Here is a 27,724-nt window from a genome sequence, read left to right on the forward strand (position 1 = left end):
TCCCCATACCTTCCTTGTCCTAATCATTTCCTCTCCCAGAATCAAAATCATTCATCTTGGTCAATGGACACTAAGCATACACTGCACGCCCAACTGTGGCATAAGACACCTTAACCTCGTGACCTGGACAACATAAAGGCTAAGCCTATGTACTGACTAATATGTACAGGATGGTTGCCTCCCTGCCCTTCAGGCAAGAACAATTGAGCAAGAGAAACTGAACTGTCATCATTAAACGTGTACATCATTCTTCCCTTCCAGCTTCTTAACTTCCTCAAAGCTTGGAATTCTCAACAAGAAGTCGGGCATTTACATTAGCCATACAAGAAATGCCAAAGGGGTTACACTTAGGCAAACAATTATTTTTGCAAGTGATTATAAAAAGGAATGCGTAATAAAGATGGGGAACAGCACAAACTGAAGGTCTAGATCAGGTATTAACAGAGTATTTAACATTTCTGAGTTATGACATTTTGAGCAGTCCAGTCAGTACAGTGACTCTCAAGCTTGGAACTGCTAGAGTCTACAATTTCTAGCCAAATGGGTGTCACCTCATCACTCTGCCTCAGGTTCTTCCCCTATAAAAAGAGGGCAGTAGGCCGAGCGCGGTGGCTCACATCTGTAATCCTGCACTTAGGGAGGCCAAGGCAATTGGACTGCTTGAGCTCAGGGGTTCCAGGCCAGCCTGGGCAACATGGTTAGATCCCATCTCCACAAAAAATACAGAAATCAGCCAGGCACGGTGGCATGTGCCTGTAGTCCCAGCCACTCAGGAGGCTGAGGTAAGAGGATCACTTGAGCCCAGGAGGTTGAGGCTGCAGTGAGCTGTGACTGCGCCACTGACCTCCAGCCTGGGTGACAGAGAAAGACCCTGTCTCAAAAAAATGGGGAAAGGGGAAAAGAAAGAGTAGTAGTAATACCTACTTCTTGGAGATATTGCAAAGATTAAATGAGATAATGTATGTTAAGTGATTAGAACAATGCCTGGCATGTAAAAATAGTCAACAAATGAGTTATTTTTACTATTTCTGTTAATTGAGAAGTAGAATTGAAGTCCCCTTACCAAGTTGCACTTTTGAACTCAGAGTTCACATTTTATCATATTTTGCAAACTATATAAGGGGATTAAATTATTTCCCAGAGAAGGCTGACTCCAAAAGAGAGAGCACTAGAGAGGCTATGGTCAGGAAGTTGATGGAATAGAAAACACCAGACCCTCCTTCCCCCACGGAGATGAATTAACAATGTTAGACAGCCTCTGTGAGAAATCCAGAAACCAGTTAAGAGGTTTCTGCACCCCAAGTATGCCAAGAAGAACCTCATGAAAGCCAGCACAAAAGTTCCTGGCATATACTTGCCACAGCCTCTCCCTAGCACAGCACAGCACAGCACCATTTGGAAGAAAAAAAAAAAATTCCCAAATCCCATCTTCCTTCTAGGATGAAAAGATAAAAGCAGAACATACATTCAATGTTCTCACTTTGATGGGGCGGTGGGGGAGGAGGGGAAGCTGCCCGAGGGAGTGCTTTCTTAACTGAATCTAAGACAGAAGTGGGCACCAGGTTGGAAGCCACTGGAAACAAAGATCACTGCAACTGGCTGTAGCACCAGAGGGTGTGCAGTACCACTGACAGACGCTAGGGGGGAACTCCAGTACCAAGGCTTGCTACAGCACCAGAGAGGCTGCACTACCACAAACAGATATGGAAATGGGGAAGTGAGAATCCTGAGTACAAACAGGTAAACCTCAACTAGGGTATTACATGCATAGAGAAGACCAAACCCAAGAAAAGGCTTGAGAGGTCTCCAGATTATCTAGTCAAGGTAACTGGTGATGGTCTCTCCCTGTACAATGCCAGATTGTAAGGACTGGGAGGGGTGTTGTTTTTTCAAATACTCAAGTCTTAACAAAAGATAATAAAGTATACAAAGAAACAGGGGAACATGGCCCAATCAAAAGCACAAGTTAAATCTCCAGAAACTGACCCTAAATAAACAGAGATATATGAATTATCGAAGAATTCAAAATGGCCACTGTAACGATGCTCAATAAACTAAAAGACAACACAGATAGACAACTAAAGAAATCAGGAAAACAATGCATAAACAAAATGAGAATATTAACAAAGAAAAACTACGAAGAACCAATTGAAAAATTAACTAGAGGGGTTCAAAAGCACTTAACTAGGCAGAAGAAAGAACCACTTAATTCAAAGTCAAGACATTCGAGATTATTGAGTCAAAGGGATAAAACGAAAAAAGAATACAGAAAGGTGAAGATAGCCTCAAATAACTTATGGACCACCATCCAGTGAAACAACATGCAAATCATGAACATCTCAGAAGACAAAGAAAAAGAGAAAAAGGCAGAGAGCCTAAAACTTCTCAACTTTGAGGAAAGTAATGGAGACACAAATTCAAGCTTAAAAAAACTCCAAACAGAATAAATCCAGACACCTATACTAAGACACGTAATAACCAAACTGTCAAAAGTCACAGACAAAAACAGAATCCTGAAAGCAGCGAAAGAAAGGTGACTCTTCACGTATAAAGAAGTTACTAAAGATTATCAAAGAATTTCTAAGTAGGAACCCTGCAGGCTAGAAGGGAGTGGGATGATATAGTCAAAGTGCTGAAAGGAAAAAAAATAACTGTCAAATAATACTATATGCAGCAAAACTGTCCTTCAAAATGAAGGAAGGAAAAATGAAGACTTTTTTTTCCTTCCTTCAGATAAATAAAAGCTGACACGAAACCTCCCCTACAAGAAATGCTAAAGGGATGTCAAGTGAAATGAAAAGATGTAAACAGCAACATGAAACCATGAGAATATATAAAACTCCCTGGTAAAGGTAAATATGTAGACAAATATAGAATTCTATAGTACTGTAATGTAGGTGAGTAAATAACTTTTAAACAGTAAAGAATTTTAAAAACAAGATAAAAAGTAACTATAAGTCTGTTAATGGATATGCAATAAAAAAGGTAATTTGTATTATCAATAACATAATGGGGTGGACAGGGATGTAAAGAAGTAGAGTTTTTAATGCAACAGAAATGAAATTGTTGTTAGTTTGAAGTAGATTGTTATAACTTTAAGATGTTTTATGTAATTGTAATGGTAAGCACAAGTAAAATATCTATAGAATATATACAATGGGAAATAAGGGAATCAAAATATGTCACTACAAAAAAAAAATCAATAAAACACAAAAGCAGGCAACAAGAGAAGAAATGAGAGACAAAAAGCTACAAGGCATACAGAAAAACTATTAACAAAATGATAACAGTAAATCCTCACAATCAGTAATTACTTTAAATGGATTAAACTCCAATTAAAAGACATAGATTGGTTGAATGGATAGAAAACCAGAATCCAACTATATGCTGCCTACAATAGATCCACTGTAGATCTTAAGACACAAATAGGCTGAAAGTATAAAAAAAAAAAAAAAAAAAAAAAGTCAAAAGGCCAAGTGTGGTGGCTCACAATTGTAATTTGTAATTCCAAACTGGATACAACTTAAAAGAAACTGACAAATTCCTAAAAATATGCAACCTACCAAGACTTAAGAAATAAAAAAATCTGGGCTGGGCACAATGGCTCACACCTGTAATCCCAACACTCTGGGAAGCCGAAGTGGGCAGATCACCTAAGGTCAGGAGTTCAAGACCAGCCCGGCCAAATGGTGAAACGCTGTCTCTACTAAAAATACAGAAAAAGTAGCTGGGCACGGTGGCGGGCACCTGTAATCCCAGCTACCTGGGAGGCTGAGGCAGGAGAATTGCTTGAACCCGGAGGGAGAGGTTGCAGTGAGAGAAGACTGTGCCATTGCACTCCAGCCTGGGCAACAAGGACGAAACTCTGACTCAAAAAAAGAAAAGAAAAGAAAGAAAAAAATCTGAAAAAACTTATAATTAATAAGGATACTGAAGCAGTAATCAAAAACCTCCCAATAAAGAAAGATGCCTTTACTAGAGAATATTTCCAAACATTTAAATAAGAATTAACATTAATCCTCAAACTCTTCCAAAGAATTTAAGACGAGGGAACACTCCCAAACTCATTCTATCAGGTCAGCATTAATCTGATACCAAAACCAAAAACACAGTAAGAAAAGAAAACTAGAGATCGCACCATTGCACTCTAGCCTGGGCAACAGAGCGAGACTCTGTCTCAAAAAAAAAAAAAAAGAAAGAAAGAAAAGAAAACTACAGACCAATATCTGATGAATACTGATGAAAGAGCCCTTAACAAAATACTAGCAAACTGAATTCAACAACACATTAAAAGGATTAAACGACTGTGCACAGTGGCTCATGCCTGTAATCCCAGCACTTTGGGAGGCCAAGGTGGGCGGATCACAAAGTCAGGAGATTGAGACCATCTTGGCTAACACAGTGAAACCCCGTCTCTACTAAAAATTTTAAAAAAATTAGCCAGGAGTGGTGGCACGCGCCTGTAGTCCCAGCTACTCAGGAGGCTGAGGCAGGAGAATCGCTTGAATCCAGCAGGCAGAGGTTGTAGTCAGCCGAAATCGCACCACTGCACTCCAGCCTGGGTGACAGAACAAGACTCTGTCTCAAAAAAAACAAAAAAAACAAAAAAGGATTATACACCACAACCAATACCTGGAATGCAAGAATGGCTCAACATACAAAAATCAACGCAATACAATAACAAATGAAGGACAAAAACCATATAATCATCTCAATTAATACAAAAAAATGCATATGACAAAATTCAACACCCTTTCATGATAACAAAACAGAACACTCAACAAACTCGGAATAGAGGAAACTACCTCAACATAATAAAGGCCAGATAGGAAAAGCTCACAGTTAACATCATACTCAACAGTGAAAGGATGAAAGACTTTCCCCTAAGATCAGAAGAAATAAGGCAATGATGTCTATTTGCATGTGTGGTCAAATAATCTCCAACAAGGGCACAAAGAGTACACAATGAAGAAAAGACAGACTTTTCAACAAACTATGTTAGGAAAACCCTTACCTTACACCATACACAAAATTTAACTAAAAATGGATTAAAGACCCAAACATAACACCTATAACACTCCTAAAACAAACCGTAGGGGAAAAGTTTCATGACATTTGATTTGACAATGATGTCCTGGATATAACACCAAAAGCAAAAATAGACAAATGAGACTAAATCATATTTTAAAACTTCTGCACAAAAGAAAACAATCAACAAAGTGAAAAGACAACCTACAAAGTGGAAGAAAATATTTGCAAATCACATATATGGTAAACGATTAATATCCAGAATATGTAAGGGACTCCTATAGCTCAACAATGAAAAAAAACCCAATTAATAAATGAGCAAAAGACTTGAACAGGTAATTCTCCAAAGAAGTATACAAACAACCAAGAAGCATATGAAAAGATGCTCAACATCAGTAATCATAAGAGAAAAGCAAATCAAAACCACAATGAGATACCACTTCACACCCATTAGGAAAGAAAACAGAAAATAAGTGCTGGCAAGGATGCAGAGAAACTGGAACCACTGTGCACAGCTGGTGGAAATGTGAAATGGTATAGACATTTTATAAAATTAAAAATAAAATTACCATACGATGCAGCAATCACTGGACACACATACACACACAGAGTTGACCCTTAAACAATGCAGGGGTTAGGGTGCAAACTCCTGCCCTCCCACCACACAGCTGAAAATTTACGTATAACTTTGACTCCCCAAAATCTTAACTACTAATAGCCTACTGTTGACTGGAAGCCTTACTAATAACATAAACAGTCATTAACACATCTTTTATAAGTTACATGTATGTATTACATACTGTATTCTTAACCCTTTTCCCCTTTGCCCCAAGCATACTTGCTGGCAGCGCCTGTGGTTGCTGCGATTACCCTGAGATAACTTTGCCAGGAAATATCTTGCTTTTATTATTATTTTCGCATTCCTCTAGATATCAACTTTGGAAACAAAAGATATCATTCTATTTATAGCATTCTGTTTTTAGTAGTGTTATTTCCATTTACAAAATATAGTAATTCTCAATTGCTGAAAATGCCAAATCCTAGAAAATACCGCATTCCTATGTGTGATGTTAACATCATTCTCAGTTGTTGGCCAAAGATTCATTTGATGAATCTGATTTTTCCAAAACAGACGATTCTGATGATTCAGATGATTCTGATGTTACTTTGTTTAGAAATAACTCCGACAACAGTTTTTATATTTTATTTTCACATAGAAAATCAATCAGATTTGCTTCAGCCTCAAAGAGTGTGTTTACGTAAAATTAAATGAGCGTTGGCAGTGAGCTGCACTTTTTCTAAACAGGAAAAGGGTTAAACTAAAATAAGCTAGAGAAAGAAAATGTTAAGAAACTCATAAGAGAAAATATATTTACTATTCACTAAGTGGAAATGGATAATCATAAATGTCTTCATCCTTGTCTTTGTGTTGAGAGGCTGCGGAGGAGGAAGGGGAGGGGTTGATCTTGCTGCCTCAGGGGGTGGCAATTCATCTCCAAGTTTTTTTCAAATTGTCACAAATCTCCAAAAAGTTTTTCCAATATATTTATTGAAAAAAATCTGCATATAAGCAGACCAGCATAGTTCAAACCCATGTTGTTCAAGGGTCATCTATATACATACAGCTCTATATACAATTGGGTACACACACATACACACTCCCCATATATATATATCCAGAACCATTTCTGGGTATGTATCCAAAGAATGCAAAGTAGGATCTTGAAGAGGTATCTGCATACTCATGTTCACTACAGAATTATTCACAATAGCCAAGAGTGGAAGCAACCCAAATTCCATTGACAATGAATGACTTTTTTAAAAGTGGCGTCTCTCTCTCTATATATATATATGGAGTATAATATTTTGCAGCCTTTAAAAAAAGGACATCTGGTCATATGCTACAATATGGATGAACCTCAAGGGTATTATGCTAAGCGAAATTAGCTAGTCACAAAGGGACAAATGCTATATGATTTCACTCAGTTTAAGTATTTAAAGTAGTCAAAATCATAGAAATGGAAAGAAGGTAGGTGCCAAGGGTTGTCAGGAGAGGGAGAGTGGGAATTAGTGTTTAACGGGGCTTAGAGTTTCAATTTTGCAAGATAAAAAAGTTCTAGAGATCTACTGGACAACAATGTGCATATACTTAACACTAAAGAACTGTACACTTAAAAATGGTTAAGACGGTGGGTTTAATGTTTTTACAATAAAAATTAAAATTAAAAAAGAGAGAACACTGAAAATAAATTATTGTTAAGCAAGTTTTCTGAACTTCGTTGATATCCTAGTATATGCCAGAAGATGAATCTGAGCAAAGTAAATTGAAAATCTTCTGAAAAGATTCACCATTCTAGATGTCATTAAGAATATTTGTGATTCAGGGAGGAGGTCAAAATACCAACATTAACAGGAGTTTGGAAAAGTGACTCCAGCCTTCATGGATTACTCTGATCATGTTATACAAAGCTTAAGTAAACAAAGTGTTTAACCTAGAGAAGAGAAGACTTGGGGGAAATGATTGCCATATTTTAATTCTTGGGTGCTGTTTTGAATTATGCAAAAGTTGGGTCAACAGTAAAAATTTCAGAGGAGCAAATACTAGCTGAGTATAAGGGGAAGGAAAAAATAACTAGGGGTAGTTTAGTAATTCAATTCAATAGTAATAAATTGCCTCATAATCCACGGACTGACTTACTATTACAAGTATAAAAGCAGGAGCTGGGTGAATACCTGCCACAGATAATAGCTATGATTACATTCATTCATTTACCAGATATTTACTGAGTGCCACAGTAAGCTATGCCAGGTATTAGACCAGTACTGTCTATTAGAACTGTCCACAATAATGAAAATGGTCTATAATCTGTGCTGTCCAATATGGCAGCCACCATGTAACTGCTGATCACCTGAAATGTGGCACTACAATCAGAACGAGTATTATATACAAGGTAAAAGATGTATAAAAAATATATGAGGGTGGATTCCTTATAACAGGGAAAACAGAAGAGATTACATCTGGAGAGTCTTCAAAGAGGTCAGCTCACCAAGACTTTGCATACTCTCTAGGAGTTATGACTTTATTATAAACATACGGGAATATCCTCAAGAAACCTAGGAAGAAAATATTAACTCACATTTGAGTACTACAACAAAGCACAGAGGAGACATTTTAAGATGTAGAAAACAAAAGTGGAATATAATTATGGCGTTTTAATAATGATGAAGACCTGACTTAAATCAGTATCATGGCCCTGGGGAGATGGAGACAAACAGAAGAGATTATTGAGGAAGAAGAAATGATAAAGACACCTGGATGTGACAGGAGGGAATTGAGACACTCCATCACACCTCCAGGTTTCTATTTTGGATCACAAAGTGTGTATCTCTGGGAATAAAGGTTCTGAAAAAAGACAAGTCTGGGAAGGAACACAGTGAGTTCAGTTGTTTTAAAAAAGATTTACTGAGGAACAGATTTTTTTTTTCCATAAAATTCACCCATTTAAAGTATACAATGGTTTTTAGGATATTCACAGAATTGTGCAACCATTACCATAATCCAATCTTGCAATACTGGCATTATCTCCAATAGAAATCTTGTGCTCATTAGTAGTTACTCCCCATTCTCAAACTGACCCTCAGTCCCATACCCTCCACCCACCCAAGCAACCACTAATCTACTTTCTGTCTCTATAGATTTGCCTATTTCGGACATTTCATGTAAATGGAATCATACAACATGTGGTCTTTTGTGACTGCACCTTTCATTGAGCATAATGTTTCCAATGTTCATCCATGTTATATCAGTATCAGTATTTCATTACTTTTTATTGCACTGTATGCATATACCACATTTTGTTTATCCATTCATCGATTCATGAACATTTGGGTTGTTTCTACTTTGAGGCTATCATGAATAACACTATGATCATTTGTGTGTAAGTTCTGTGTAGAGATATGCTCTAATTTCTCTTGGCTATCTTCCTACGAGTGCAACTGATAGGTCATAGCGTAACTCTATGTCTAAAAACTGAAAAACTGACAAACTGTTTTCCAAAGCAGCTGCACCATTTTACACTCCCCAGCAATGTATGAGGGCTCCAATATGTGAGGTTTATCCACATTTCCAATGTGTAAGGGTTATTCTCATTCTCACCAACATTTGTTATTATTTTTTTAATTCAAACCATCCTAGTGAGTATGAAATGGTATCTCATTGTGGTTTGGTTTGCATTTCCTCTTGTCTAATGATGCTAAGCGCCTTTTCAAGTGCTTACTGGCCATCTGTGTATCTTCTTCAGGAAGGTATCTATTCAAATCATTTGCCCATTTTAAAATCAGGTTGTCTTGGTCAGGCGCGGTGGCTCACGCCTGTAATCACAGCACTTCGGGAGGCCGAGGTGGGCAGATCACCTGAGGTCAGGAGTTTGGGAGTAGCCTGACCAACATGGAGAAACCCCATCTCTACTAAAAAAATACAAAATTAGCCAGACGTGGTGGTGCATGCTTGTAATCCCAGCTACTTGGGAGGCTGAAGCAGGAGAATTGCTTGAACCCGGGGGGCGGAGGTATTGGTAAGCCGAGATCACGCCATTGCACTCCAGCCTGGGCAACATGAGTGAAACTCTGTCTCAAAAAAAAAAAAAAAAAAAAAAAAAAAAAAAAAAAAATCAGGTTGTCTTTTCATTGTTGAGATGTCTTAGTCTATTCAAGCTGCTATAACAAAAATACCAGAAACTGTGTGGCTTATAAACAACATTTATTTCTCACAGTTCTAGAAGCTGAGAAGTCCAAGATGAAGGCACCAGCAAATTAACTATGTGTTGAAGGCCTTTTCCTCATAGAGCCTTCTTGCTGCATCCTCACATGCTAGGAGAGGCAAACAAGCTCCCTCAAACACCTTTTATTTGTTTGTTTGTTTGTTTGTTTACTTAAGATGGAGTCTCACTCCTGTCACATAGGCTGGAGGGCAGTGGTGCAATCTCGGCTCACTGCAACCTCCACTTCCCAGGTTCAAGTGATTCTCCTTCCTCAGCCTCCCAAGTAGCTGGGATTACAGGAATGTGCCACAGTGCCAGGTTAAGTTTTGTATTTTTAGTAGAGACGGGGTTTCACCATGTTGGCCAGGCTGGTCTCGAACTCCTGACCTCAGCTGATTCACCCACCTCAGCCTCCCAAAGTGCTAGGATTACAGGCGTGATCCACCACACCCGGCCTCTAACCTCTTTTATAAAGACACTAAGCCCATATATGACAGTTCAACCCTCATGACCTAATCATATTCCAAAGGCCCCACTTCTTAATAATATAATCTTGGGGGGGTAGTATTTCAACATATAAATTTTGGGAGCACACAAACTTTTAGACCATAGCAAAATATAAGAGTTCTTCATATATTCTAGATATAAATCTCTTATCAGATATATGATTTGCAAATATTTTCTCCCATTATGAGAATCGTCTTGTCGCTTTATTGATAGTACCATTTTCAGCAGAAACATTTTTAATATTGATGAAATCCAATTTTATTTATTTATTGGTCATTTGTGCTTTTGGTGCTATTTCTAAGAAACCATCGTCTAACATAAGGTCACAAGATTTACTCTTGTATTTTCTCCTATATGAGTTCTAAAGCTTTAGTTCTTCCACTTAAGTTTACAATCTACTTTAAGTTGAATTTTGTATATGGTGTGAGGTAGGGTCCAATTGTATTCCTTTGTATGTGGGTATTTTGTACCAGTTTTTGTTGAAAAGGCTATTTTCCCCCATTGAATTGTCTCGCACTCTTGTCAAAAAACAATTGCTCATAAATGTAGGGTTAGTAAGTCCAGTTGTAGACATGCTGAATTGCACATACCTATGCTCTATCTCCTTGGAACTAGGCTACATGTATAGAAAACCATGTCTTCAATTCATAGTCCAGAAATCAGCACAATGAACTCAATAAATATTTGTGGAATTACTACCATATGTGCACTTCACAGTCATGCTGCCTCATCACCCATAGCCTTGGACACTCTGAAGCATATCACTCTGATCTTGTGAAGGCACCAGCTGGTTCTCTTCCTAGTGCTGCTCCTCTAATTGGGACACTCTATCTGATTCAGTCTGTTGCTTACAGTTTGACTTTGCTTAATGATACAAATTGAGGAGAGCATTTTCCTTCTTCCCAGGAAACAAAATGTTCACAAACGGGACCCTGAAGCTGTTCTCTTAGAAATCTCAGCTGGTAGAAGGACACAGTGCCAGTGGATAAATTTGATCTTTTTTTCTTTTTTTTTTTTTTTGAGACAGAGTCTCACTCTGTCACCCAGGCTAGAGTACAGTGGCGTAATTTCAGCTCACCACAACCTCCACCTCCTGGGTTCAAGCAATTCTCATGCCTCACCCACCCGAGTGGCTGGGACTACAGGTGCATGCCATTACGTCTGGCTAATTTTTATATTTTTAGCAGGCACGGGGTTTAGCCATGTTGGTCTGGCTGGTCTTGAACTCCTGACTTCAGGTGATGCACTCGCCTCGGCCTCCCAAAGTGCTGGGATTACAGGCATAAGCCATCGTGCCCAGCCAATACATTTGATTTTGATCTATTAGCAAACAGGCTCCAAGGTGTAGTATGTTTGTGTTTTGTATTCAGCGTTTCATTTGTGTGCTAGGTCGAACAACTTTCTGCATTCAAGCCAAAGTTAGAGATCTAAATTGCTAAAGGACTTCAGCAGGCCAGAGCTCAGTGAAAGGAAGGTCTACAGAAGGACCGCTAATTAGTAACAAATGGTTAAAAGAACAAAGACTTTTCTTTTTTGAGAAGGAGTTTCACTCTTGTTGCCCAGGCCAGAGTGCAATGGTGCGATCCTGGCTCACTGCAACCTCCACCTCCTGGGTTCAAGCGATTCTCCTGCTTCAGCCTCCTGAGTAGCTGGGATTACAGGCATGCGCCACCATACCCAGCTAATCTTGTATTTTTAGTAGAGAGAGGGTTTCTCCATGTTGGTCAGGCTGATCACGAACTCCCGACCTCAGGTGATCCACCTACCTCAGCCTCCCAAAGTGCTGGGATTACAGGCACGAGCCACCGTGCCTGGCCAAGACCAAGGACTTTTAACCAAGAAAAGGCAAGACTTACTGAAGTCCATTGTCTTCAAGCATCTGAAAAGCCAACTGGAAGAAAGAATAGAACAGTTCAAGGAAGTACAAAGGTGAAGAACCAAAACAGAAGATAAGCCCAGTCAAAATCCTACCAGTTCCCCTAGGCCCATCTCAAACGTAATAATAATAATAAATAAAAATTATGTCATTCATAACATAACTTTTCATTTCTGACACTTTCATCTCATATGCCCCATGCTATTCTTCTTGGCTACAAACTCCTTGAGGCTTATGTAGGTCTCCATAGCTCTCTATCCCTAGCCCCACTATCTTGCATGTAGTAGGTACTCAATATGTATGTATCTGTCAAGCAAAAATGTAAGCAAATATGATTAAAATTAAATAAGTCTGAGAAACCATTACCACCAAGAGGAGCATAAAGAGATATAACAACTTAACATTGTTATACACAAACTAAACTAATGTCTTGAATGGGATCCTGGAACAGAAAAGGGATATTGGGTAGAAACAAAGGAAACTTGAATAAATGCTGGACTTTAATTAATAATAATGTCAGCTGGGCACAGTGACTCATGCCTGTAATCCCAGCTACTCGGGAGGCCCAGGCGGGTGGATCACCTGAGGTCAGGAGTTTGAGACCAACCTGGCCAATATGGTGAAATTCAGTCTCTACTAAAAATATAAAAAAATCAGCTGGGTGTGGTGAAGCACACCTGTAATCCCAGCTACTGGGGAGGCTGAGGCAGGAGAATCGCTTGAAACTGGGAGGTGGAGGTTGCAGTGAGCCAAGTTCGCACCACTGCACTCCAGCCTGGGCAACCAGAGCAAAACTCCGTCTCAAATAATAACAACTTATCAGTAATAATGTATCATACTAATATAAGATGTTAATAACAGGAGAAACTATATGTGTGCAGGAGGTGTACAGGAACTCTCTGTACTACCTTCTCAATTTTTCTATAAATCTAAAACTGTTCTAAAATACAAAGTCTATTAATTTAAAAAAGAAAGAAAGAAAAGCATTCATTCATCCTTGGGGATGGGGCTGTGTCTCCATTTTGGAAAGACACATACATAAGTACACATGCCCCCAGTGATTCCTATGCATATTCAAGTTCGAGAAACATCTGGGATACTAAGGGTTACAGTGGATAATGTCCTTACAAAGAAATCACAGAAAAAAATACCCATCCACACATCACCAAACAAATCATGACTTATGGCAGCAGTAAGGACACAATAGACTAAATCACTGTCACTCCAGTAATGCATTAAGTCATTAAGCACATAATAAAATAGCTTTCGCTTGGATGCTAGCTTCTACTATTTGGGGGAGGCTACCTGAAATGTTGTCCTTAGAAGGATCCATGCCAAACTGGGATGAATGCCACAATCAACTATCCATCTTAGGTATAGGTGGCAGTGTCAATGTTTTATTAAACATCTACCAAGTGCCAAGTACCAGTGCTAGGCTCTGGGGTTCTAGCAGAGATCAAAACAAGCATAATCTCTGCCTTTATAAAGCCTTCAGTAGATCAGAGAAATTTTAAGTAATTACATATAAACAGTTACCGAAGAGGAAATATGGGATATCACAAAGGTAATTAACAGGAAAAGACCCTCAGCTAGGCTAAGGGTCAAAGGCTGCCTCCCTGAGGAAGTGATGTTTCAACTAAGATTTGAAGGCTAAGAAGTTAGCAAGGTAAAGAGGAAAAGGAAGCAGCTAGACTGAGATCAACTTGCATGATTTAGTTCATCAGACCTTTTCTTATTTAAGAATTCTTTGAGAGAGAAGGGAGAAGAGAAGATCAGTGCAATAAACACAGCTCTACAAAAGCAGCAGAGTAGTAGGCAGGACCCAGAGAATGGCTGAGAGTGCTGGAACCTTTTAAAGAAGAGGCCCAGGACAAATACATCACATGGGAAAAGGACTGGAGAAGCGTGTAAGCGGCTGCCAACACCAAGCTCTTGTAAGGTCCACTGTCTCTTTAAGATCCATAGAAAACACACCTTTAGAGCTATAAAATGGCACATCTCTCCTTTATTACCCAAGGAGAGGCACACAGTGGCTTATGTTTCCCTTTTTGCCATGACTTTCATGAATTTCACAGCTAAGTGTGCTCGACTGAAGTAACTATTTCTTAATCTAAGTTTTCTGGCACAATTATCTCCTCTACCCCCAAATATTATGTCTCCTGTTTTATCTTTATTTTGTCTATTTCATGTTTCACAGAGAATATCCCTGAATCTTTCTTAGAAGTTGATGCATCAATAGCAACTGCAGTTTCTAAACCAAAATTTATCATATATGAAGGTAAGTTATATAGTCATCTGATAAAAGGGCAGAATATTTGAAACCAGAATTGTCCCATACCCTCATGGAAGATAAACCCTAGAAAATAAATACAGGGTGGTGAGGCTGGGGTGGGGTGGAGTAGGGCAGATAACTAACCTTTATTGACTATCATAAGCTAAGAACTTTTCATGTATTCTCATTTGATCCTCACAAAACCCTCTGAAGAAAGTGAACTGTCCTCATTTATAGTTGAGAAAAATGAAGACTCATAAAGGTTAAGTAAATTGCTAAAAGTCAAGTTAGCTGATAAGCAGTACCTCTGGGGCAGAATCCAGGTCTGACTCTAAAACCCAGGCTGCTTAGTATACGGGGGTTAAATTAAACTAAAACATTTTAAATCTAACTCAAATTCTTTTTAAGAAGTCCCTTTACATACCTACATTAACTGCAAACTGAAGAGTAGATGTCTTTCACACAGCCCTAGAGACAAAGACAATACATCTTCGTATGAATCGCTTACAGAGGAACTGGGAACAGGGCTCCCTCCACTGGTGAGTAGGCAGAACTACACCATTTCAAAGTAAGTAATTTTCCCCCCCTCTCCTTCTTAACTCCATTTACTTCTCTCTTCTGATTCCTTTCCAAAGTCCTTCCTTCGGTGCTTGCTTTGTTTTTGGGAGAACCTCCAAGTTAAACCTCAAGGATTAAACTTCTATTCATTAATCTCTTTCTCTCTCCTTTAAAATTAACATTCTGGTAGTACATATTGATAGCCTTTAAAATGTTTATACCCTTTGGTCCCCAAAATACCATTAAAATATATAGCATACGATCTGACAGACTATTATTCAGCTATTTTAACTGTTTTCAAAGAATATTTAGTAAGGGGGGAGTGCATATATATTAAATGTACAATGCCCAATACAAATAAACAGTACACTTTCAATTTTGTAAAAATGTTTCACTTATACCTGGGAATGATAAAGGAACTACACCACAGGTTTGATGTGGTTATCTGTAAAGAGCAGGATCTATGCTGACTTGTATTGTTTTCTTTATATTATACCATTCTATTTTCAAACTCTACTTAACTGTTTCATGAAGGGACCAGCCACTCTTCTCACCCTCACTCCCACATCAGCTGGAAGTGCTTTCCCCTGAGTTACCATCACTCTTACTATAGCATTTGCGATATATTCATTTGGCAGCTCAAGAGTCCCTTCATCAAGCTTATCCAGACAGACCTCGTTTCATTGCGCTTCACTTTATTGAGCTTCACAGGTATTGCTTTACCAATTGAAGGTTTGTAGCAACTGCACTGAGCAAATCTATTGGCATCATTTTTTCCAATACCCTATGCTCACTTTGCTAGCATTTTTAAGCAATAGGGTGTTTTCTAATGAAGGTATGTACATTTTCTAGACACAGTGATACTGCACACCTAACAGACTATGGTATAGTGTAAACATAACTTTTATATGCACTTGGAAACAAAACAATTCCTGTGACTTGCTTTCTTACAATATTTGCTTTACGGCTTTATTGTGCACCCACTGTATCTCCAGGGTGAGTCTACTGCAAGGCTCCTCAAACATGGGCAGTTCACATATTCTCTTTAAAGGGGAAAAACCTGTATGTGAAACAATATGACTTAATTTCTATTTATTTGGCTTATATATAATTATTATTTTTCTTTTTTTTAATTTTATTTTTGAGACAGTGTTTCACTCTGTTGCCCAGGCCGGAGTGCAATGACATGATCTCAGCTCACTGCAACCTCCGCCTCCCAGGTTCAAGTGATTCTAGTGCCTCAGCCTCCCAAGCAGCTGGGATTACAGGCACCCACCACCACGCCTGGCTAATGTTTGTATTTTTAGTAGAGACGGGGTTTCACCACGTTGGCCAGGCTGGTCTCGAAATCCTGACCTCAGGTGATCCATCTGCCACCTCGACCTCCCAAAGTGCTGGGATTGCAGGTGGGAGCCACCATGCCTGGCCTATTATTTTTCTTAATCAACAGAAGTGCCAGCCAAAAGCCTAAAAAACAGATGCCTGCACCTTTTTTTTTTTTGAGATAGGATCTCACTATGTTGCCTACCTCCCCACACACCCCCCACATCGCTGGTCTCAAACTTTTGGCCCCAAGCCATCCTCCTGCTCAGCCTCCGAGTAGCTGGGATTACAGGCATGTGACACCACACCCAGCTTATATACACAACTATAAAACTAAGTTTAAATGTCTTATGCTTATATAACTAGATAAGCAAAAAACAAATGTATAAATTAAATACAAACAAAATCACCAAACCAGCAAAATTCAAAACACTAATCAAACAATGATGCCGCTCAAATTATAATCACTGTCCACAAGGTATGGTAATGGCACAGGCCTAAGAACAGGCAGACAGAACAAGAGAGCCTGGAAAGATACACACAGAATCCCTACAGTCCTTACAAAAGCCACCTTAAGAAATGCCCTGCACCCGCAATTTGCAGCACTGGGTTCAGAAATATATTTGGACCCAACTGTGATAGCTAGTACAGGCTAAAGGTGAGAAATGAGGACTGTGTTTGTACCTGTTTATTTTATACTGTATTCTGCAATCACACTGCGTTCTGTAGAACTCCAATATCAATAAAGTGCCGTTGGCCCAGATGAAGCGGTTCTTGGCTCATAACCAGACCTGCTGACAGGCTGGACTGGCCATGCCTCACATATACAAGGCTGGCCCTGGGGGAGACAGGTAAGTTTTCTGAGAATTAGAGGTGATTCTCACGCATGCAGACATTACCAGCTACAACCACATGCCCCGGGATGCTGGGATCCAGATGCCTGCACGGACGTCCAACCCAAAAAATGTTGCTGTTATCTCTACCATATAAACTACTGATATGATCAAGTATCTGACCAGCAATTTTGAGAAAAATGTAATTTCAGTCTCTACCTCATATTTCAGACCATCTGAAGAATGAATTTTAAAAACTGTTATACAGTCATACTCAGTATCCACAGGAGTCTGGTTCCAGGACCCATCTCAGATACCAAAGTTTGCAGATGCTCAAATCCCTTACGTAAAATGGAGTCATATTTGCATATAGCCCAGGTATATCTTCCCATATACCTTAAATCATCTCTAGATTACTTTATAACACCTAATACAATGGAAATGCTATATAAATAGTTGCTATACTATATTATTTAGGGGATAATGACAAGAAAAAATGTCAGTACATGTTCAGTATAGACACAACCATCCTTTTTTAAAAAAAAAAGTCCATCCAAGGTTGGTTCAACCTACAGATGCAGAATCAACAGATACAGAGGGCCAACTTCACGTATAACCGAAAAAAAAAAAGTTTAATAATTAAAATTCTAGAAGAACAATATCCTAAATGTCAGAAATATGGAAAAATCATCAGGAACAAAACTTAATGACCTAAAATTTTTTTAACTTCTGTATCTAAATCTTTAAAAGCAGATAGGGAAAATGTTCACAGAAGAGAATGTTCCTGATAGATAAATGACTCAAATATATAAGTAGAAATAGATTGCATATTGTGTATATGTGGGAGGGTTTTTTTATTTGTTTGTTTTCAACTGCAGAAAGGCCCAGTAAGTTTCTGTAAATCTTTTAGGTATGGGGATTATTTGTGGATGGGCGGTGAGAGTGGGGGATGGGAGTGTCTAGTTCTTTCCACCTCCTTACCCCATCTAATCCAGTACCAGACAACAGTAAGCCTTCAAAAAATGATTTATCAATGAAAATATGAAAATACATAATAGAGTCTGTTAGAAAAAGAGAAACAAGAATTCAGGCAGTAGTCTAGAAAATAAAGAAAAATTCAGACTTAGACTTCATTATCTGAATAAGTTGATTCAATAGTACTTTATCTGAATAAGTTGATTCAATAGTACTTTTTCACTAAAATAAGTGGACATGTGCCTCGAGTGTTAGAATGCATCTCCAGCATATGGCTTCCTGAGATGCTCCAAAAGGAACACAGTTTGGATGTTACATTTTAGACTTTTAGCAATAGGTCCTATCTGTATACTCTCATGAGAGTATATATCAAGAGAAATAATACGCTACTTTCGTTTTAAAAATCTAGGACTGAACAAAAGGAAAGTGTTATCATAGGTAAAACAAATTGCTTACAAATAATCAAATCAAATCTGACAACAAAGGTAATGAATAGTCCCCCTGGACTCATTTAAATCCATGTACTAAAGCCAAGTACTTCAGGTACAGGTAAATATACATGTACAGGTATTTAACTATAAGCAGTCTGCAATGGAGAACCATGTTACACTGTCTGTAGCAATTTTAAAAATGTGTGTAAAAAAATGATTGACTTTAAAAAAAGAAAAGAAAAAACGGTTCTTCATTCTGGAAAAACCACTAAGAACTTTTATTTCTACATCCATGACTTTTTTTTTTTTTTTTTGAGACAGAGTCTCGCTGTCACCCAAGCTGGAGTGCAAAGGCAAGATCTCAGCTTACTGTAACCTCCGCCTTCCAGGTTCAAGTGATTCTGCTGCGTCGTCAGCCTCCAAGTAGCTGGGATTACAGGCGCCCACCACCACGCCTGGCTAACTATTGTATTTTTAGTAGAGATGAGGGTTTCACCATGTTGGACAGGCTGGTCTTGAACTCCTGACCTCAGGTGATCTGCCTGCCTCGGCCTCCCAAAGTGCTGGGATTACAGGCATGAGCTACCGTGCCTGGCCAAAAAGTCTTTGGGACTTTTTCAGATCCCAAAGAATGAGATCTGAGAATGCTCTTATGCTATTGTTGACTCAAAAATTAAACCTTCTGGCTGGGCACGGTGGCTCACACCTATAATCCCAACACTTTGGGGGGCCAAGGTGGGTGAATCACGAGGTCAGGAGTTTGAGACCAGCCTGGTCAACATAGGGAAACCCCGTCTCTACTAAAAATACAAAATATTAGCTGCATGTAGTGGTGGGTGCCTGTAATCCCAGCTACTCAGGAGGCTGAGGCAGGAGAATCACTTGAACCCGGGAGATGGAGGTTGCAGTGAGCTGAGATTGCACCACTGCGCTCCAGCCTAGGCAACAGAGTGAGACTCAGTCTAAAAAAAATAATAAAAATAAAAAATAAATTAAATTTCTATTCAGGAGGACTGGTTAGAGCATAATTTTTATCAAATAAATAAGGAAATCAAGACAGGAGAAAGGAACCACGGAAAGGAGATAAAAGTACCTGCCCCCCAAATATTTTGCTTTATAGTAATGACCTGAGCTAAACTGCTATTTTTTCAATTAATTATGTATTAAGGAGAGCTAAAGATTTATTCTTAAAGTTATCTTGATTCCAAAAGTATTTCACAAACTGGCAGAATCTAATACAATTAGGACAGAACACAAGAAAATAGGTGTCACTGTTCTCTACAGCTTCCATAACCTGGTAGCATGAATCTCCACAACTGAATATTGACTCAAACTGTTCCTAAAAATGCAAAAATCAGGGACTTTTACTGCTAGTAACTGTGGACTAAGGAAATCAGAACAATCCTCTACCTAAAAAGAACTAGAAAAGCTGGGAAAAATGTAAGAAATACCTGCCTGGAGGCATGGGGGAGGAAAGCGAGTCAGAGCCTGAGAAGGTGAGCTCAGTGTTTGAGGCTAATTTTCCTGAAGGGTGTTTATCAATTCTGAAGGGAATGCTAAAAGTTTGGTGTTGGGGTGGAGAGTGAAGGTGCTGGCGAAGAAGAAAACATTAGGAGGAAAAGTGAACAGAACAGGTTTGTCTTCACAAGAACTGCAGCTCAGCTTAGAGATATTTCAATTCCTGAAACTGTACTGAAGGCATTCCCGCTTGTAAGTGCTCCCATGTGCCTGACAACAGCAAATGTGAATTATCTCTGGAAGAAAAGCATCATCTTAGATCTCAAATTATTCCTACAAATAATTTTGCAAATATGATGTTTACCACACATTTAAAAAAAAACACTAGGCACATAAGGAGACAAGACAACATGAACGAAAATCAACAGAAACAGACACTGGAAACAACTAACAGATACTGCCATAATTGAACACGGACTTTAAGATAATTACACTTACTATGTTAAAAGAGATAAAAGACAAGATTGATAATTTTGGCAGATAGCTTGGAACTACAAAACAGAAACAAACAGAAATATAAAAATCAGCTGGGCACAATGGCTTATGCCTGTAATCCTAGCACTTTGGGAGGCTGAGGGAGGAGTATCACTGGAGGCCAAGAGTTTGAGAACAGCCTGGGCAACACAGCAAGACTCTGACACTTAAATAAATAAATAAATAAAAGCTGGCCATGGGGGTGTGTGCCTATAGTAGCAGCTACTTGGGAGGCAAAGGTGGGAGTTTAAGGCTGTAGAGAGTCATGACTGAGCCACTGCACTCTAGCCTGAGCAAAGGAATGAGACTCTGAAAAATAATAAAAATAAAAAACAAAAAAGAAATTTAAAAATAATATTTTAAAACCCTGAAATTAAAAACTCAATGGATGGTTTAAATAGCAGATTATATACAGCAGAGGAGGGGGGATGGAGAGAGACAGTTAGTGACAAGGAGATAACCAGAATAAAGAACAGAAAGAGAAACATGTAAAACGCAGAGAAACAGTTAGGAGACATAGAAGATATAGTGAAATGGACTAACATGGGGGTCCCCAACCCCTAGCCATAAACTAGTATCGGTCCGTGGCCTGTCAGGAACCAGGCCGCACAGCAGGAGGTGAGTGGCAGATGAGTGAGCATTACCGCCTGCAATCTGCCTCCTGTCAGATGAGCTGCAGCATTACATTCTAATAGAAGCGTGAACCCTACTGTGAACTGTGCATGCAAGGATCTAGGTTGTACACTCCTTATGAGAAGCTAATGCCTGATGATCTGAGGTGGAACAGTCTTATCTCGAAACGACCCCCTAACCCCCCATGGAAAAATTTTCTTTCATAAAACCAGTCCCTGGTGCCAAAAAAGTTGGGAACCGATGGTCTCACATATATCATTGTAGCCCTGAAGGAAAGGTAAGAGAAAATGTGGCAGAAGAAATAACTGAAGTACTAATGGCTGATGATTTCCAAAACCAATGGAAGACATGAAGCCACAAATTCAAGAATCCCTAAAAACTCTAATTATAAATAAAAAGAAATCCATACTAGGGACAGTAAAGAAAAATTGCTGAAAACCAAAGACAGAGAGAACTTTAAAAACAGCCAGCGAAAAAGACTACTTTCAAAGGAACAACAGACAACTGACTTCTCAACAGAAACTAAGTCATAGATAATGAAATAGCTTTAAAATGCTAAAAGAGTTCTCCAAGAAAACACCAAATGGCAAATGAGACCAGTGCAGTGACAGGGTCTAGAGGCCCCAAAAATGGGGGGCCACAGCAGTGGCATCCAGGGTGAAGGCTGGGGCCATGGAGCTGGTGGTGGCAAGGCCAAGGCCAAGGAGTAGCTCCCCATCATCAAACTGGGCAGCATAGTCAAGGACATGAAGATCAAGTCCCTGAAGCTCTATCTTTTCTCCCTGCCCATCAAGGAGGCTGAGATCATTGACTTTTTCCTGGGGGCATCCCTCAAAGATGAGTTTAAGATTATGCCAGTAAAAATGTAGACTTGCACTGGCCAGTGGTCCACGTTCAAGGCACTTGTTGCCACTGGGGACTAAAATAGCCATGTTGGTATGGGTGTTAAATGCTCCAAGTCGGTAGCTACTACCATCCAAGGAGTCATCATCTTTGCCAAGCTCTCCACTGTCCCCGTGCAGAGAGGCATCTCAGGAGACAACACTGGCAAGCCCCACAGCATTCCTTGCAAGGTGACAGACCACTGCAGCTCTGTGCTGGTACACCTCATCTCCACCGACAGAGACAATGGTTTCATCTTGATCTCTGTGCCCAAAAAGCTGCTGATGATGGCTGGCATTAAGGACTGCCACACCTCAGTCAGGGGCTGCACTGCCACCTTGGGCAACTTCACCAAGGCCACTATTAATGTCATCTGTAAGACTTAACAGCTATCTGACCCCCAGCCTCTGGAAGGAGACCGTATTCACCAAGTCTACCCATTAGGAAACTAGGAATTCACTGACCAGAGTCTCCACTGCAGAGAACCCAGAACCCAGGCTCCAGCTACGGCTATTATACAATTAAGGATTTTTATACAAGAAAAATAAAGTGAATTAACTTTTTAAAATGCTAAAAGAAAACAATGGCAAACCAAGAGTTCTATAACTAATAAAAAGACACTTCGCAAATGGAAAAAAAGTTCTAAAATTAGATGTACTAATGGTTGCATAACTGAATATTCTAAAAACCACTAAACCATAGGCTTTATTTTACTTATTTATTTTTTGGAGACAGAGTCTCGCTCTGTCACCCAGGCTGGAGTGCAGTGGCATGATCTCGGTTCACTGCCAGCTCTGCTTCCCGGGTTCACCCCATTCTCCTGCCTCAGCCTGCAGAGTACCTGGGACTACAGGTGCCTGCCACCACACCCAGCTAATTTTTTGTATTTTTAGTAGAGGTGGGGTTTCACCGTGTTAGCCAGGATGGTCTCGATCTCCTGACCTCGTGATCCACCCGCCTCGGCCTCCCAAAGTGCTGGGATTACAGGCGTGAGCCACCGTGCCTGGCCAACCATAGGCTTTAAATGGGTAAATTTCACAGTATGTGAATTATATCTCAATAAAACTTAAAAAAACAGTGAAGAATAAATAATGACGTTTTTAGACAAACACTAAGAATTTGTTGCCAGACCTGCACTGAAGAATACTAAAGAGTATTCTTCGGGCAGAAAGCAAATGACTCCAAAGGGAAAACTGGAAGATGACAAAGGTGGTACAACAGAGTTATGGGGAAAAGATTATCTTTTTAATAAATGGTGCTGAAAAAAATGGTGTTAAAAATAAAATTTAACATAACCACATTATGTTATACAAAAATGAATTCCAAGTGAACCATATATCTTACTGTAAAAGGGAAAACACATGTAAGCTTTCTAATATTTTACAGGAAACTATTTTCTTGACATGTAAACGCCAAAAGAGGTTGGGTGCGGTGGCTCACGCCTGTAATCCCAGCACTTTGGGAGGCCAAAGCGGGTTGATCACCTAAGATCAGGAGTTTGAGACCAGCCTGGCCAACATGGTGAAACCCCGTCTCTACTAAAAATACAAAAATCAGCCAGGTGTGGTGGTAGGCACCTGTAATTCCAGTTACTCGGGAAGCTGAGACAGCAGAATCGCTTGAACCCAGGAGTCAGAGGTTGCAGTGAGCCGAGATCGCACCACTGCAGTCCAGCCTGGGTGACAGAGCGAGACTCCATCTCAAAACAAAACAAAACGAACAAACAAAAACCCAAAAGAAATGTGGGCAAGATACGTGAACAGGCACTCCAGAAAATATACCAAATAAAAATGAAAAGATGTTCAGCCTCATCAATCAACAGGAAACCACAGATTAAAACCACAATGGAATATCATTTCATAATCACCAGAATGGTTAAAATTTAAGACTGACAATACCAAGTGTTGGCAAGGATGTGAAGCACCAAGAACTCTCACACACTTTTTGGTTAGAATGTCAACTCGTAGAACCACTTTGGCAACTTGGTGTTTACTGCTAATGCTAAAGATATGCGTATCTTTTGACCTAAAAATTCTATTGGATATATACCCAATAGAAATGAATGCACCAGGAGAGAGAAACAATATCCGTAACAGCATTGTTAATAGCCGACAAAGCTAGAAACAACTAAAATGTCTAGTAACAGTAGAAAGAGTACACTGTGGTATATTCTTACAACAGAATACTATAGACCAATAAAAATGAACAAATAACGATTACAACGGAATGGATGGATCTCGAAAACATCTTGAAAAAACACAAGACACAAAAGAATACTGTATTATTTCATTGACAAATAATACAAAACAGACAAAAGGAAACAATAGTTACAAACTACAGTTTTTACGAGATACGTGTTTAGAAAGTAAAATCACAAATGGAAAAAAAAAGTGATTACCCCAAAAAAGTCACGACAGGGTCTGGAGAGGAAGGGAGGGTTTAGCGACTAGGAGAGGGCACCGGGCTTCTGGGAGAAGCAAGGTTTTATTTCTTGGCCTGATAACCAGCAGGCTCCCCAGCTGGGTGATATATCAATGAGTGGTACATTTGGGGGTCTTGCACTTTACTGGCGTGCAAGAAGAAAAAAAAGGGGGGTTGAGAATTGGGAGACGAAGCGGGTGACTGGCTCCAAGCCAAGGGGTAACTACCCCTGTAAAAGCTCAAACGCGGCTCTGGGCGCTGGCAGGGGGAGGCTTCGGCAAGGCCGGAGGGCTTCAGGCCAGCCTCCTCCGGACTGGAAGGCACCGAACGGGGGCTTCTGCCAACTTCGGTCCTCGCGCGGTCGCGACGCGGCCACACCTGCCCGCGGGGGTCTGCCTCCTAGGCCGCCGCAGGCCCCCCGGAACCTAAGAGGACCCCACAAGCAACCAAGGCTAGCGCCGCCTGCCCCATGCAGAACACCACCCCCCACAAGCCCCGCAGACCCTCCCGGCTCTCCAGACGCCCCCACGACTCTCGCGAAGCCATTCCCGCGCTCTGAATGCCCCCGAATCTCTGCAGAGCCCCCGCGGTCCTCCGGACGCCCCCAGGCCTCTGGACGCCCCCCTTCCCGCCCTCTGGGGCACCGCGGGCCCCCAGCCCAGCCCCTCCGACGCTCGCCGCTGCCGCCTCCCACGAGGCGCCGGCCCCGACTCACCTCATTGTCGCTGCCGGGGACGGGCGCGCCGGCCAGGGGCGACCCGGCGGCGGCGGCGGCGGGGCGCTGGGCGCGGGCGCTAGCGGGGGAGCCGGCCCCGGGCGCGGCGGCTCCGCGTCTGACTGGGCTGCGGGGGGCAGCGGGGGCTCATCTTCTCCGGGCGGGCGTCGGGGCCGCTAGCTGCGGGGAAGGGCCGCGGCGGCAGCGACTGACAGCTGGGCCCCGGCCCCTGCCATCTTGGCGGGCGCGTGCCCGGGCCGGCGTGTGCGCGGGCGTGTGCGCGGGCGCGTGCTGGGGGGCCGCCGCCGGGGAAGGGGGAGGGGGAGGGGGTGGGGGCGAGCCGGCTGGGGTCCGGGCGGCGGGAGCGCGTGCGCGTCCGTCTGAGACTCGGGGCGGCGGCCCCTGGCGAGCGCGCAGGCGGCTCCGAGTCCTCGAGGGAGAGGCGGGCGGGCGTGCGGGCTAGTCTCAGCCCAGCAGCCGAGAGCTAGGATACGCGCGTTGCTGTGCGCCCCACTGCCCGCCGAGGGGACTGCGCGCGCGTGCGCCCCTCAGCCCGCGGCCGCTGAGGTGAATGAGCGCGCGCGGCGGTCAAAGCCCGACACAAAAGGCGCGGGGCCCCACCATCCGCGCCTCCGGGAGCGCCGAGCTTGAGGCTGCGAGGGGCGGGGCGGACGCGAGGGGCGGGGCTGAGGGGCGTGATTTTTTTTGAGGGAGAGCGAGGGGCGTGGCCGGGGTGGGGGGGGGGCGCCGGCCGGGCACGTGGCGCCGTGCGCTCCTTCCCAGCGCGGACGCTCCTCCAGTCCCCGCCTGACCCCACAGCTCACAGAGGCCACTGGAGAAGCCAGGGTCCGTGCTCGATGGCCCCATGATTCCCATCACCCGGCCCTGCTAAGCACCCCGCTCCCTCGGACTCGGAGCATCCCTGATCCGAGGGGCGTCGAGGTCACTGACGACTAATTCCCTCTCTTTGTACATAAGGAGCCGTGGCAGGGAGGAGAGTTGCAGCTTTGGGACAATATCAGTTTTGGAAGTATCTCCCCCAGCTCCACAAGAGCCCACACGGCGCCCCAAAACCACAGCCTGTGAAAAATCACATTTACCGTACACAGCGTCAAGTAGTTCGTCCAGGTTGTGTCTGGTTTTTAAATCCCCATCTTTCCTAAAGGTTAGTGATCCTCACTGCTGGCTGGAAGCCCCAAATCTTCCAGGGTCTCATTCCCCGTGTGTAAGAAGACACAGTTCCGGCCCAGCGCGGTGCCTCACTCCTGCAATCTCAGCACTTTGGGAGGCTGAGGCGGGTGGATCACCTGAGGTCAGAAGTTCGAAACCAGCCTGACCAACATGGTAAAACCCTGTCTTTACTAAATACAAAAAATTAGCCTGGCACGGTGGCGCTCACCTGTAATCGCAGCTGCTTGGGAGGCTGCAGAAGGAGAATTGCTTGAACCCAGGAGGCAGGGGTTGCAGTGAGCCGAGGTCTTGCACTCCAGCCTGGGAGACAGAGTGAGACTCTGTCTCAAAAAAAAAGGAAGACAAAGTTCCTCATACATTACCAGTATGGGCACTATTGCCTCCCGTCTGTGTCACAGAACGTTAACAGTTACCTTTTAAAAAATGATCTGAACAAGAGCATTTAAGGCGTTTGTCAGTGTCTGGCAGTTAGGAGGGCAATGAAGAGTCGCTATTTTCCTCCTGTCCAGGATTCAGGAGAGGCTGTGTGTGGTTTTTTCCAAGATATAGTAAACGGTGGAGCCAAGTCTCAAGCAGTATTTTTCTGACTCTTAATCCCAGTGCCCATGCATTCTAGTTTTCTGGGGTTGAATATCAGTGTCACGGGTTGCAGTTTGGGTCTCTATGTGCTTATCTCTCTCCCTGTCTCTCTGTATCTGCCTCACCGCGTGCAGGTCATCAGAGTTCCCTAGAGGTTGGTTGTAGCATCTCTGCTTTCCTTCCTGGATTTAAGCCCAGAGTTGTCAAAACTGAAAGGGTAGCATGATCTCCTACAGCCCTGGTAGCACCCCCTGAGGGTGTTACCCTCTCATAACCTCTTTTGTCCTTCTCTTCACAAGTTCGGAAGTGGTCTCTTTGCTACAGGAGAGCCTTGTTGCATCCTAAAAATTACTAAAACGGACAAGCCTCAGGTCACCTGGAGACATTCCAGCTGTGCTATGGAAAGGCAAGGTTAACCCCTGGTCACTGCCTATCAATGTCCTGTGCTGAGATCTTGGGATACAGGCCTGCTTGTTCACAGCCTGGTTTATTGATGTTCTTTCAGCATGTGGCCCACTCTGATCTCCAGATCAGGTATTTTCCCTGCTGCCCTGAAGTCTGACAAGTTGTTACCATCTTGTTCCTGGGGAGGTTGTTTCTTGCATCTGATGTTTGTTCATCAGAGGGCTTCATGAGCTGCAGGAAGGGCTGAGAGAGGACAGATTGGGACTACTCACATCCTATCCTGTGCCCTGTTTCCACCTGAGTGGGCATTGGTCTTTGTCTAACAGACCCCGGGATGCCTGGG

General features: G+C 41.9%; 1 protein-coding gene across 1 annotated transcript in view; it reads right to left on the minus strand.

The window, feature by feature from the left end:
* The window catches only part of EVL (Enah/Vasp-like), a 173,928-nt gene extending 148,054 nt beyond the window's left edge, over nucleotides 1-25,874 (minus strand). The window contains exon 1 of the mRNA XM_050796741.1: nucleotides 25,207-25,874. Within this exon, the coding sequence (XP_050652698.1) occupies nucleotides 25,207-25,211 (5 nt within the window). The 5' untranslated portion in view covers nucleotides 25,212-25,874. The remainder of the gene's footprint in view (nucleotides 1-25,206) is intronic.
* Nucleotides 25,875-27,724: the final 1,850 nt, after the last annotated feature.

The sequence above is a fragment of the Macaca thibetana genome, chromosome 7, assembly GCF_024542745.1.
Source record: "Macaca thibetana thibetana isolate TM-01 chromosome 7, ASM2454274v1, whole genome shotgun sequence".
In the NCBI taxonomy this organism is placed as follows: Eukaryota; Metazoa; Chordata; class Mammalia; order Primates; family Cercopithecidae; genus Macaca; species Macaca thibetana.